Source organism: Penaeus chinensis, chromosome 6, assembly GCF_019202785.1.
Source record: "Penaeus chinensis breed Huanghai No. 1 chromosome 6, ASM1920278v2, whole genome shotgun sequence".
Lineage (NCBI taxonomy): Eukaryota > Metazoa > Arthropoda > Malacostraca > Decapoda > Penaeidae > Penaeus > Penaeus chinensis.
The window spans coordinates 17,380,522-17,395,521 of NC_061824.1; the positions used below are offsets into that span (position 1 = coordinate 17,380,522).

Below are 15,000 nucleotides of genomic sequence, written 5' to 3' on the forward strand. Positions count from 1 at the left end.
ATAATTCAAAATAAATAAATAAATAAACAAAAATACATAATAAATAAACAAACAATAACTATCTTTGTGGTGTACACTGTTTTTCTATTAAAATTCTAATCCATACTGTATGTAACTTTAAACTCAACTCACTTTGTCCCTCCTGTCGTGGCAATGAAGACTGGCTTTGTGAGTCCTTAGTTGGGGTTCCTTGGCTGCCGGAGGCCTTTGACAGCATTTCTACATGTGTGTCTCCCTGGGCCAGTTTCTCCAACTCCTCTAGATGGACAAGACTCATGTGTTCTACTAAGAGGTTCTTAGTGAGCAGGACTAATGAGCAGAGGGAACACACGAAGTTTGCAGTCTGATGGGAAAAATCTTTGCTAATCAGTGGTGAGAAGGGAATACTATATTCACAGTGATAATAGCAGTACAAAATTTAGTGATACTATGATGATCTCAAATAGCAAATTTCTCTGAGGTAATGCATCAACCTTAAAGGTTGATGCATTACCTCAGAGTAATAGTCTGAACATGAAACAGTTATTTAATCAAGTTACTTAATCTATATGAAGGGCTGTAATTTCAGAAAAAAACTGCATACTGACTTAATTAATATCATATGAACAAGTATCAAGCAAGTCAAGTATAAATAATTTTATAAGTGACCTAAAATTTTAATTTATAAAAATATCAATATTCAAGTTTATCTCATCTCTCCCTTAAAAATGGAAAACTTCAAATCTAACCCCCACCATAAACAACTTTTTTCTTTCATAACATAGACTGGTTAAACTTATCTTGAATCTGCAGTAGGGTAGCAAGAACATGACTCTGTTAGTCCTAATTACTCACTTGGTCTAATTTAATGAAAACATGAACAGTAGGATCAAACTAATAGAACTATAAAAATAATAGATATAAAATAAACAGATAGTTAAATAGAAAAATAAAAAAGAACCTTCTTTACCTGTCCCTGGAGGCGTGTATATGTTTCCTGGAGGCGAGTAGTGTGCTGGAGGACCATATGCTCAATAAACTGGTCTTCTGTCTGATAATTAAGACTGCAAACTGGGCATCTATAACATATAAATTAATATAAAAGAGTGGACAATGTGGTAGTAGCACAGGTAGTAAAAGCAGTGGCATAACAATAACAATAACAATATGAACTGCATCAACAGTCATTATAACACAACCTAAGTTGCATACATATCATCTTAATTCAGCACTTTAAATATTGTTAAATGCATTATTCAGTAGTATACTTTGTGACTAAAAACATTTTGGTATTCAGATATTCTAATATACATTATACTTCACTCCACTCACCTGAACAAGGGTTGGTTGTCTGTTGATTTTCCATCAAGTATATTTCGCATATGCTCGAGGTCAGGTCCATGTTCTGTCATAACGTGATGTGCCAATGCTGCCTTGGTTATGAACATTTTCTGACAGAGGGCACATACCAGAGACCAGGCCTGAGGGGGCTTCTCTCTTCCTCTTACACCCTGGTTACAAGAAGAAATTCCTTTTTGTTTAACAGTTCAGAACTTATCTAACTATATCATAAAAATCATGTATTAGTTTTGTCTCTCCCCTCTACTCATAAAAATATCAAAGGGAAATTGTGATATACAAGATAATAAACTGACAACAGTGTTGGGGTAAGGTGGAGGAGCACAAGCATGCAGAGCAGGTGTGGATAAGGGAAGGAAAGAGGAAGTGGAGGACACAAAAAGAAAGAAACAAGTCTGAAGAAAACAGTTAAAATGCTGGTCCAATTTATTCTTACCTTGGAATCCGCAACTAAGGCAGTAGGCTGTGGTTCCCCTTCTTGGCTAGCAGTCTCAAGGCTAAGTTGTACTGTGTGGGCTAGGCCAGTTGTGCTGCGGACTAATCCCTCATTGTCTGCCACTAAGAGGCCTTTGGAGGCTGGTACTGGAGGAGCTGAAACATTATCTTATTAATTTCTCTGCTTTGTTGATTAGTGATGATATCTGTAAAATTAGAAGCAAATAAACTCATGTCTCCATCAAACCTACTCCCATCAAAAAGCTGGGCTGAATTTCTTGCTCCCACTCTTGAGGTAGTGTGACTCCCCCTTCCTGGTGGTCTCCCTCTTCTCCCTGGTCCTCTCCCTCTTCTAGCTGGGGCAGGGAGTGGGTCTGGGTCTGCAAAGGGGTCTTCTTGGGGTTCTGGCTCTTCCTCTTCCTCTTCAGCTCCACCAATCTCTTGTCTGGCTCCAGACAGATCATGGACAGACACTTTAGTACATTTCTTGATGTGGCTGCTGTACTGGCGCTCTTTGTTAAAGGTGCGATCACAGTCCTGTAGGGAATTATCAATAAAGATGTATCTTGTTTTAATACCATTATGCAGATAACTTACTTATACTTACATATATAAATCCTTGGAGGATTCAGCGCACAAATCTAATTCATAAGGCTTCACCTTCACATTGATTCTTAAACCTACAAATTATGGTTCATTCTCTTACCAAGCTTTTGTTGATCTAAGGCATGTAATTAATAACATATTAGTGAATAATGTAAGTGTGTAGATGACCTGGAAAAATAGTTCAGTATATTATGAAGTTGAAGGCCAACTCTCACCTGACATCTGAATTGCACTGCTTGTTCCAGAGAGGGATCCAGATCAACTGTCTCCACTTTCCCACGCTTGGCTGGTGTTGGTTCTGTCTCTTTCTCCTCATTTTTCCTCTGAGAAACATTAACTTATCAATGGATATAAAGGAGAATTCAACAGAGGAAAATAAAACACATTCATGAATAGTTTCGGCACTCTTGATAACATATTTGCAAAATAAAAGGCATTCAGATAAAATATGTGAGTAAAGAATTCTTAAATTCCATATTTCATAAGTGAGGTAAAAACATTTCTTAAATGAAGACAGTGTCGACACATCAAGTTTCCAATGACATAGGATATAAAATAAATAAAAAGGTTAATTAGTAATGTAAAAAGACAATAACTCACGCCTGGTTAAAAAAATCAGAAATATAATTATACATTATTCTGAGTTTACAAAAGAAATCAAACTTTTAGTTCTATGTCTTAAGTGAAAGAAATATATAGTTCTTCATATAAAACAGAATTCCCAATCAAATGAGATAAAAACATTCAGAGTTCTTTTCTGAAAGAATGTGTAGGATTATTTCTTTTTTCTTTAAAACATTTATACATTCTCATGTGACAAACACAAATAAATGATATTCATTTTCTACACATATGATAAAATATGAATAAAAAACATCAAATGATAAGTATCATCAAGCTTTAGAAATTAAGCATATTGAAATGGAGTGACATATGAGCACATTCAGTTACATGCAAAAATATATAAACATTATTGAAAAGCAATTAACAAGTTCACTAGCTGGTCAAGCTATTCCAAACTTAACACTCAAAAAAGGAGTACGACATGAGAGTGTCAGTTTCAAATACAAAATGTTTCAAAGATCAAAGAATTCTCAAATTTAAAAATGGCAAATAAAAATTCAACAGACGAACCTTGACTGCAGCAGCTTTTTTGCCATACGGGCTATGGAAACACTTCAAAAAATGCTGGGAGATCTGAGGTTTTGTCTTGAACGTCATCTTGCAGAAAGAACACATGTATAAGGGAGCCTTTTCTACTTTCACCTCTTCCTTTTTACAACTTCGCATGTGCTTTCTGTTGGTCACAAAACAAGTGATATAAAAAAGTGAAAATGAAAGAGAAGAGAGGAGAGGGAAGAAGTAGGATTTCCTTTCACTTTATGCTAAAGCCATTATTTTGCTTTTTCAAGCTTAAGATCTTACATAACAACAACATATTTCAGGCAAGATGATACAGATAAAGAAATGGGGTAATGAAGAATAAGGTGATTTTTGTTCCTAGTTGATTGGTTATTTCATCAGGGATAAAAGATAAAACAAAATAGAGCCATTAAAAACTGAAAATGGCAACTTTTCAATAACCATTAAAACCTCGGAAGTCCTTTCCTTTTACTTTTTCATTAAGAAACAAATTGTATGTAGTGTTGCCTATTACATCTGGTACTGTTTGTTAAATTTCCTTCAGCCTCTACCACAATATCAACCACCACCTAACTGAACAACCCCCCCTCCTTGTAGTGTGAAGAAGTAATTCTGGTGTTGTATAGCATATTTCATTCAGCTTGATCTTTTCCTTCTTCAATATTCCCCCTCAACATACAAAGATAACTTATGGAATATTATTGTCTCTTTACTATTCATACATGTAGATACTTATAAATACATCTACATACACATTATATAATTTTGTGTAAACAAGATTATTAAACTAAAATCACAGTGAACATGGCATTTATGTAATTCTATTCCTGCATCAATGAGTTAATTCATATACAAGGAATAATTTTTATAACTTTTTCAACTTTACTTATGTTATATATTCAATATTAATATTATTATTATTACTATTATTTTAAAAGTCACATGCATTTGACTGGTTTTGATTTTACCTTCGTCAGAAATAAATGTATTCAGACACAGATATAACTGAATCCAGTCATATACATCTCTTGTACTGTGAAGATATTCATTGTCACTCATACCTCTTCTATAAGGTTAAAGACAGCCTGGATGATATTAAGCTAAGATTGACTGATATTGAAAAGTGTTATTCATGGGACATATTTGCATGCCCTCTTGAGAAACCAAATTAGGCCTTTTTGACTTCAATATGAATACAAGTTTTATCTACATTCCGTGTAAACAGTCATAAGTATTCTTAAATAAAAAACAACTATTCCAAGATATTTTCTACTTCAGATTTTAGATTAGTGAAGTTATCCTGTTTTATACTTTTAGTCAGAATATCTAACACACATAAAACTGTGAAGGTGATGACTTATACTTTGGATTCAATCAGTAAAGTTATATTTTATAAAAAAAAAATCATGTTTCTTTTTGGGAATTTAAAAGAAATGTCAGAGCAAAATGGTGTTTATTCTAAGTGAGTTTAATATGCATTTCTCCCACCTACTTCAAAGTCAAGCAATTAACTCAGAAAATCCAATGTGAAATACCTCATTATGAGTATAAAAAATTACCATTACAAAAATACCAAAACATAAATAACAAAATGTTACTTATTGTTATTTTCCATGAACCAAGTTGCAGATTACCTAGATTGATGATATGGTGTCTGTTTATAGAAAACAGTCTAGTAACCTATTGATATAGCATATCAAATGACAAATACAGATCTTGGAAAATGGCAACCAAGCAAAAAAGGCTTATGCAGGAAAGAAAAGAAAAAGAAAAAGAAAAAGAAAAAGAAAAAGAAAAAGAAAAAGAAAAAGAAAAGAAAAGAAAAGAAAAGAAAAGAAAAGAAAAGAAAAGAAAAGAAAAGAAAAGAAAAGAAAAGAAAAGAAAAGAAAAGAAAAGAAAAGAAAAGAAAAGAAAAGAAAAGAAAAGAAAAGAAAAGAAAAGAAAAGAAAAGAAAAGAAAAAGAAAAAGAAAAAGAAAAAGAAAAAGAAAAAGAAAAAGAAAAGAAAAGAAAAGAAAAGAAAAGAAAAGAAAAGAAAAGAAAAGAAAAAAGAAAAGAAAAGAAAAGAAAAAAAATAAGGGGAGGCAAAGAGTCCTGATAGCATACACTAGTGTTTGTATGCTGCAGCCCTACAAGCCACACAAAGGGAACTAACAGGAATGAAGCAAGCTAATCCTTGACAATGGAAGGTGTTAATTTGACTGTATCATCCTTTCTAAAATCTTATAATTATAGATGTGTTTTATACATCTCTAAATAATAAGCGACTTTAACTCCCAAGAATAATTTTTAGTGATGGGATGGTCCTGTATGTGCATTTCTTTTTCATTACTTTTCTTTTTTTCTTTTTCTTTTTTTCTGCTAACAATATGGTAAATGTATGGTACATCAATAAATAAATAAACTTTCACATCCCTATGATTCGCATTTAAAAATTAGAAGGTATTTTTTCCCCCAAAAAGATACTAAAAAAAAGAAAAAGTTTACAGATTATGTAAAAAAGAAGGAAAAAAAAAAAAGGTATTAAAATAAAACTAAAAATTACAAAGACAAATAAAAGAAATAACAAAGAAAGAAAGAAAAAAGTAAAAACTAAAAATTAAAGAAAGAAAAAGGAAAAAAAAAAAAAAAAGATAAGTGTACTTACCTCAAGTAGAGAGGCCGCATGAATTTACTATTGCATGTTGGACACTCATAAAACCTCTTGGCATCACTTCCTGATGCAAAGTCTTCCTCATAATTTCCTTGTGTTTGTGAAGTGTGGGTCATATACCTTGACTGTTTTTTCAAAGTTCCATCGGAAAGATTAATTTGTACATGCTTTCTCACTGGTTCGTTCTGGCCAACAGGCACAGTCAGACCCTTTGTATACTTAGTTGTTCCTTCAGGTATTATCACACGGAAGACACCACTTTGGGCCACTGCCTCAACCTCTTCCTGGCTGGGAATCACCTGCTGTGCCGTCTGATTGGTGCCTGCACGGATGATGATGTGCTTTTTGTTTCCCACAGTGACAACCTGAGGCTGGCTCACAGCAACTGGGTTGCCACCCACTTGTATAAGGAAATGTCCGGCATTTGACTTCACTGGGGATCCTTGATTAGTTTGTATCACTATTTTAGTTGGGGTTGTTGCTGATGGAATACTATTTGAAATATCTGTCATGCTAGTAGTATCACTTCCTGTTCCTGTTATCATATTTGCTTGCTGGAGGGGCTGCTGGATCGTGTGCATGGGATCAGTGGTGATTGTGCTAGTTGTAACAATGATATTGTCATGGGGATGAGCAGCACCAGCTGAGGAGTGAAAGGTCTCATTCACCAAGTTCCTCAGGAGAATTTCTCCTTCCTGGTTATCTTCCAGAGTCCCTGTGCCCATGACATCCTCATGGACATTGGGCTGCTCCAGGCTAAGTATTGGCTGATTGTGAGCATACTGTCCATTTTCCAAGTCCTCCTCCTTCACTGAAACTGGATCTCCAATGGCTTCTGTCACTGTGCCATGGTGGGGTGGATTCAAAACAGATGCTCCAAACTCTGTGCCATCTCCCTCCTCCATCATGACTTGTGATCCTTCAATCATCACTTGGGAACTGACAACCTGAGGGGTTTCCATCACCACTTGTGTCCCATCCATCACCACATCTTCTGACCCCTCCATCATCATTCCATTGTTCTCCATTACCACCTGTCCACCAAGCAACACAGGTGATGACATTGTTGTCTCCACCCTGCAGCTGAGATCTCCAGATACTGGGGTAGAGGTTCCCTCAACCTGAGAAATTTAGGTTTATAGTTAGAAATATTATGGATATCTAATTACCAAAAGGTACAGCACATGTTTTACAGGCACTCTGAATTGAATTAGTGAATACCTTAAACCATTTGGATCTGGGTGACAAGACTACCATATGGGGGGGGGGGGTAATGTGAAGTGAATACACTGGGGGGGGGGGGGGGGTAAATAGATAGATAGAGAGAGAGGAGGAGAAGAATAAAAGAGGCCTGGGTACCAGGAATATGTCATCATGAGAATTTCAGCTCCCCACACAGGCACAAAACTCTTGGAGGAAGACTAGACACTGTGGCTATCTGGGAATGGGATCTTGCATTATTTCCATCAGTAAATGAATGTAGAAATTACCACCCCTGAGTCATGACTGGAAGAATATCAGCACCAGGGAGGACACTCTTCCATGCTAGTCCTTGCTTTTTTTCTTAATTTTTTTTTTTTTTTTTTTTTTGGGGGGGGGGAAACACAGCAAAGGGGAGGCAAGGAGTCTTAACACTACACACAAGTGTTTGCGTGGGGCATGCCGACAAGTTACACAACCTGGCAGAGTGTCATGCTAGTTGATACTTGTCATGTGCAGGCAGCGAGGCACCCAGATCCAATGGATTAAGGGGGGGTGGGGTAAAAGTGAAATTCAGCTCAGGCTAGTTTCATATATCTATACATTTAAAGAATTGTCCAGGCAAATATTAGCCTGCAAAATACTACTACATACTATAAGGCACTTGCAATCAAACATGTTTTACCTCTTTTAGGGACCAATAAATTTGAGAAAGGTGCTATATAATCAAATACATCTTAGTCTACATATTTTCTCGTCTTTTATACCATGTATGTATTAATGCTGTACATAAAAAAGTTTGTCTTCCTAGTATACACTCCAATGCACTACAGCTATAACCAATTTCAAATCTTCTATTCCATTTAAAGAAACTAATACAGATGTTCACAAAATCTCTTTATCAATTTGATAGCTTATGCTTCCTCATTTTCATTTTCTCATGTACTATGAAACAGGTGAAAAGCACACAAGGCAGACAATGTCTGAGCCTCAAAAATGACCAGTGCTGACAAATACACAACATAAAAAAGGAAAATCTCTAAGACATAACTGTCTTCAAAGCAATAGCCTGAAATTAGCTATTATTTGTAGATTTTACTGCAGACCAAAAGCCATATTTTCTTAATGAAAATACAGAAATGAAAATAAATACACAATATGAAGAAATTTTACATATGAAATGGCATATAGAAAAAGGAAATTTATATCACGGATATGATACAAAGTGAATATTTTTGCCTTTTCTCTACACAGAGAATGAAATAGAAAAAGAAAAAGTAAAAATCCAATAATCAGAAATACCTCCAAATGCAATTCTCCAACAAGCGGCTAATCCCAATTCACCATGAAAGAAATCTGAATTAAAAGTGGTATTCCTTCTGAAAAGATCCATATCACTAATATTTACAAGTTTGGTATTTATGGATTGCTTGTGATGTTAAATTTCCTCTTATAGTACTATTAGTCCATAAAAACTATCTAAAGCAATGACACTAGGTTCAATAACTCAGAAATATCGCACAACAATATCAACAAGCTACAGAGAATGAATTGATGACAAATTCTGACATTTCTATCATAGGTTGAAAATAACCATACTGAACCCATTGCTGATGGGCATGGCATGTACATGCATGCCATGCCCTTTGTGAGATTACTTGTTTAATTATTTTTACACATAGATGGCTACACTTGTACTAAGTCACCAATGAGCCTGTTCATCCTTTTCATTGATTTATGAAAATGTTTGATGTTATCTTATTTTGCTGTTACTAATGTTTATAACACTTTAGTAATTATAATGTTTATAATAAAAATAAAACCATCGATATTCATAGCACTAGTAAACAATACATTCCTCCCGCCAATTCAAGCAAAGGTGAAATCAGGAAAGGTCACAAGATCTACTAATTGCATGGCTAATTACTAGTAGAGCCATCAATGTACAGAGACATTTCACAAAAATATAAAAAATGAGCACAGCATTTTCCCCGGCAGCAATGGGTTAATATATGAATGCTTTTTTGTACATTTGAAATAGGTAACAAACACATTTGTGTAAGGTGTTGGCTTCAAAATACAAGGAAGTGATACAGTAGTGATACAGGTATCACCTCTCCGGTGAAAGGATATCTCTAATGTATTCTATAGACCATCCTGCTGATTTACTGCCAAGTAAGGAACCAATCCGACGCCATTTTTCTAGAATATATGTGGAGGTCATGGCAATCATTTGAGACTACTACTGTCAGTTATGTTATGAATACTATTTGTAATCTGTGACATAGGACACAAATAAAATTGTCTTAGAATTAATTCATCTACAAATTCCATGTACAAGTCACATTGTGGTTTATATTATTTACCTGCAACCTAGAAGTATATTTAGGACACTGCAGGGTAAACAAGGAAGGAACTAATGACAATGAAAAATTGTACTATCATGCAGATACTCTTATAGAATTTCCAGGGGATCCCTTCTCGTGATATCATTGGTGCCCCTGCAAAGTTGGCAAGACATAACCTTGAGAGGTTATTGTTAGGGATAAATTTTCCACTGCTTTCTGCAATCTATTTGCAATTCCTTTTCATGTACTGTGGACCTTCCTATGACATGGGACCAATCTGTGGGTTGCACAATAATGGTGCCTATGTTACTGCTCCGGCAAAAGCCAGCAAATCCCCACTGCATATATTCAGTTCCTTACATTAGACAACATATTGGTGTCACTCAGGCCTTGCATTTGTTTGAGCACCTTTTTTTTTTCTTTTTTTTTTTTTGTGCTTAACAAAAAACTTTAAGCCCTTCCGAAAATAACAAAGATTGTATGATACTGTGAAAAGTTTGTTTCTTAAGAAAAAAAGAAAAGAAAAAAAGATAGTGGCAAAAAAGCAACCCTCTTTAATTTCACTTTCAAACAACAAAGTTTATTTTGTCAGTAAACCTACTACTTTTTAACTTTAAGTGGTCAAATATTTCTAAAAGAAATATTTGACAATGTTATTGTAGTTGTATTGAATGCAAAACAGTTGTATTTCTAATAAATGGCTAACAACTGTTTTCTATTCCTTTTTGGTGTATGTAGTTTGTGTTGTCACAGCCACTCATTGTTAATCTCTTAGAAATACTCTGTACTAATAATGTAATTCTGTATTTAATTCATATAAAATTATACTGAGATGCATAATTATTAAATCTTCATTCTTTAAATATATGATGCCATCTATTCCATTATATACGCACCATATTTTTTTTTAGAAATACATCCGTACTTGTGCATGCGCGGCCATCTACCAACAAATTTGACAGTTTTGTTGCCACAGTACTCATTGCTCATTCAAAAGGTGTTTACAGTGCTACTTGAGTTTCCATATTCTTTAACAACTTTCTAGTGAAAGTGATCTCTTACTAATATTATAATATCAGAATAACACTAAATTAATTGAAAAACATTAACTTCATTCCAGCTACAGATCTCTGTCGGAGGTTTGTCAAATCCCAGCCACCCTCACTTCAAACATAAGGTAAACCCAATATGTACCTATAAATGCAGTCAGTGGCAATTGGGAAGGGGCCTGGGGTGGAGCCCCAGTAGGGAAATATAGTGACTGGAAAGGGGACCAAGGGCAGAGCCCTGATAGGAAAATACGGCAACCAGAGGGGGTTTGAGGGTAGAGCCCCAATAAGGAAATACAGTGACTGGGAGCTGTATCTTGTCTCCAGTTTCCTATCTTCCACTTTCTTTACCATAAGAAATGCCATTTTCATTTGGGTTTTATAATTTTCCACTTTTTGATCTTTAAAATGCTTACTATAAGCAAAATCTCCACCCCCAATGCCCCTCAGGATCCCCAAAATTATTGGCTGATCTTGTTGACTTAGTCTCTAACGGGTGCAGTCCCATTGTAAAGCTTTACCATCATTTGATGATGTATTCACATTATCACTTCTAATATCAATGATCAATATGGATTCTATGACCTAATTGCCCTATATATATATATATATATATATATATATATATATATATATATATATATATATATATATAGATATATATATATATATTGTACACATCAAAAGCAAAGTTCCATACATGAATTCTTAATATCAGAAGCAGGGAGCATAAATAGATACCAAGATTAAAAATTAACTTGGGTACTGATTACAGAGTGGAAGTAAATAAATTCCTTAACAGACAAACTGCCAACTGTAGCTTATGCACATTTCAATTTGATAATTATAATGACCAATCCTTATTGTTTCTTCAGTTCCAAGTCCATGATTTGAAATTTTTTTAATCCTATTACAGTAATTGACTTTGCTTGAATACTTTGCCAATCTGGTGATCTTCAGTCAAAATATGAGCCGACCTTGCCGGAATACGCATGACTTGTAGGCCCTTTGCTGGAGTACTGGCAGGTATTGAGGTCACAGTGGTTGCTTGACACCATCATAATTGAGTATATCATTCATAACATTAAATCAACACATTGCAATTTGTGACAGGTATGTCATGGACAATGTGTCTTAGAATTGGCCAATCTATCAATTCCATGTCCTGTTTGCCTTGTACTTTATGCTTATCGAAAGCCTAAAATCTATCCCGTTTGTTTGACAGCCAAGGGAGCCAAGGCTGATGGAAGCCAATACCGACTGACTGACTGTCATAGTTTGCATAGTCATATCTCTTGGAAACCTCTAAACGGCAATATGAATTGGGACTAAAGGGTGATATAAGACATATTTCTCATTTTATTTATCTACGCTGGAACCATTCCAGACAAGTTAACTGAAAATCTCTCGACCGTCGGCAGACTTCCCTGTAACACCCAAGAAAGGACGGAAAATACACCAATTTCGACTTTAAAAACTTTGAAATGAAAATCCTATAATGAGCGCCTGAAACGCCTCAGGAATATAGAGGAGAAACGGCTTAACAGAAGCGTCTGAGAACGAAATCCCCGAGCGCGCTTCGAGCCTCCCGCCGCCCTCAGCGCCGCCGACCTTCTGCGCCTCGAAACACCACAGCAAAGACATGTCGATATTTTAAACGCCATCTTCCCTCTTTCCCTCGCGCTTTCACCTAATGTCTCGCTCATTTCGCTATCTTGGAAATACGAGGATTTTTTCCACAGCAAGTACAACGGCCAAACCTCACTAGAGCCGTGGGAAGGATCCATTATTCGGCCAAAATTCGGCTTCTTCCCGCTTCATGTCGAGGAACAACAACAACATGGCGTTAAGGACTCGACACAAATACTCGGTGTCGGTAAATATTTACGGTTGCTCTTCTTCCCTGATGCATCATTGAATGTTTTGGTTATTCAACAAGTTAATAAATGTATAATAATAAGTGAATTTCCAACTAAAATAGATATGTCGGTTATCGCTTAATGATTAATGAAAATTTAGATACACTCGGACGCAAATCTCCTATTGGACAGTAATGACGTCATATATACGTCACTCGAGCTCATTACTGCTTTATTGATATTTACCTTTTGCGAGTTACAAGGGGCTTTTAGTTTACTTATCAAAATCATCTGGAAGTGAAGAATGTGAACTGTTATTCTGATGAATTTCATTGAGATTCCCAGAGGCCACATTGATGACATGTAAGTATTTCTCAGGGATATATTCTTCTTTTGTATATATTTTATTTGAAAATGACAATCTAGGATTATATTAGCAACTAAAGTACATACATATATGTTCCAATTTTATAAATGTATTGGAATGAGTTACGTGTTCAATAACCGTAGAATCTCAAATACATGGTGGGAATGCGCTGTGATGGTGCATCCAGTAAGTTTTTGTAAGATCGTTCCTATAGTTTTATTACGGAAAAATAAATCTAAAAAAAACCTACAACGTGATCGATTTTGAGAAGTCATGTTCAATGATTCTTCATCAACATTGATATGTACGTGCTAAGTTTCCAGCTAGTCATGATATCAAACCCATAGTGTGTTTCCTAAAATCTAAAAGAAAGCACCATATTTTGCATCCACTGCAATATTCGACGTACGATAAATAATTTAACTTGTTAAAAGCATATGTTTAGTAGCAATATTTAAACAGAATGAAAACAGAAGCCCACATTTACAAGATGTATATATAATTTAGAATAAAACAACAGATAGACAGAGCTTTATCATCATGCGGTACAAAACTTTGGAGCGTTCTCCCGGCAGCATCAGTCAAGGGAACACAGACAAAATTTTCACCTGTCAGATTATATACAATGGTGGAAGTGGATAGACACGAGGAAGAGGAGATCCCTCCAGTTGGTCTTCGAAATAGATCACATGCCATGAATGGAGACATTGCTTCACCTGGTGAGTGTGTGTTTTGGTAGCTTTCAAGAAATAAATACATAATTTAGATTTATGCTTTTCGGGTTAGCCCCTTGAATTGGTCTGAAATCAATGACGGTATGTATGGGGATGGTATGATACCCAATTTTGGCTTTGTTTCTGTTAGATATGGAATATATTAACGTTTATTTTACAAAAAAAGATAGATAATCCTCCCAGACGGTGTTATTCAAGAGAAGTGTTATTAAACGTAATTACTACTGACCTAGGTTTCCCTCACGCTCATGGCCAGTGCCTGATGTGCTTGAATGGCGTGCAGCCTTTTCTCACTAAGGTTGTGTTGCGCTAGCTTGATAGTCAGAGTTAATTTATTATACTGTCGCTCGATGTTGCTTAAATAATACGAGAAGGGGATTTCAAATTGTTGCCAGTTTAAGTGCAGAAATGGGTCGTCGTCGTTGAAAGGTCGTAATCTTGTAAACAATAATAGATGTACATATAACGCTTAGTATTATCAAAAAGACAGAAATATATATATATGTGTGTGTGTGATATATATTTATTTATTTAAATATATATATATATATATTGTATGTGTGTGTGTGTGTGTGTGTGTGTGTGTGTGTGTGTGTGTGTGTGTGTGTGTGTGTGTGTGTGTGTGTGTGTGTGTGTGTGTGTGTGTGCGTGCGTGCGTGCGTGCGTGCGTGCGTGCGTGCGTGCGTGCGTGTCTGCGCCCATTGTGATTTAATTATCTGCTGTGCTAGGAGAATTTGTGTATACATATATGTATATATGATATATACATATATGTATATGTATTTATGTGTATATATGTATATATGTATGTGTGTGTATGTTTAGATGTATATGTATATATTTGAATTATAGATATATTGATAGAGAGATAGATAGGTAGATAGGGAAATAAATAGGTCGACTAGATATATACGGTCTTACATTTCTTCACTAAGAAGACCTTATTTATGATCTCTCGTAACCTAACGTTAAAAGGTCAAAATACTTTGTTTTGGTCTCATGGGTGATGTTTCAACTAGCTACAGATTAGGAGAATAATTAATGAAATGTAAATTAGAATGTAGATGGAGTAATGACAGCAGTTGAAATGATATTGACAGTGAGAATTGTGAATGAGAGCCACATTACTAGTAATCGTAATGATAATAGCATAAATACAACATACATACATACATACCTGCATGCATACCTGCATGCATACCTGCATGCATACCTGCATGTATACATACATACATACAACATACATACATACATACCTGCATGTATACAT

The 15,000-nt window shown here is 35.2% G+C and overlaps 1 protein-coding gene across 6 annotated transcripts in view; it reads right to left on the minus strand.

Moving 5' to 3' along the window:
* The window catches only part of LOC125026288, a 21,083-nt gene extending 8,449 nt beyond the window's left edge, over positions 1-12,634 (minus strand). The window contains exons 1-10 of one of the 6 annotated variants that reach the window (XM_047614602.1): positions 12,531-12,567; positions 8,676-8,752; positions 6,168-7,294; positions 3,514-3,676; positions 2,595-2,702; positions 2,025-2,310; positions 1,775-1,929; positions 1,312-1,490; positions 950-1,058; positions 133-343 (exon numbers count right to left, since the gene is read on the minus strand). In XM_047614602.1, coding sequence (XP_047470558.1) covers positions 133-343; positions 950-1,058; positions 1,312-1,490; positions 1,775-1,929; positions 2,025-2,310; positions 2,595-2,702; positions 3,514-3,676; positions 6,168-7,237 — 2,281 coding nt within the window. In that variant the 5' untranslated portion in view covers positions 7,238-7,294; positions 8,676-8,752; positions 12,531-12,567. Of the gene's footprint in view, positions 1-132; positions 344-949; positions 1,059-1,311; positions 1,491-1,774; positions 1,930-2,024; positions 2,311-2,594; positions 2,703-3,513; positions 3,677-6,167; positions 7,295-8,675; positions 8,753-9,739; positions 11,344-12,530 lie in introns of those variants that run through there. The other 5 variants (XM_047614603.1, XM_047614604.1, XM_047614600.1 and 2 more) reach the window with 5 other exon arrangements.
* Between the last annotated feature and the right edge of the window lie 2,366 nt (positions 12,635-15,000).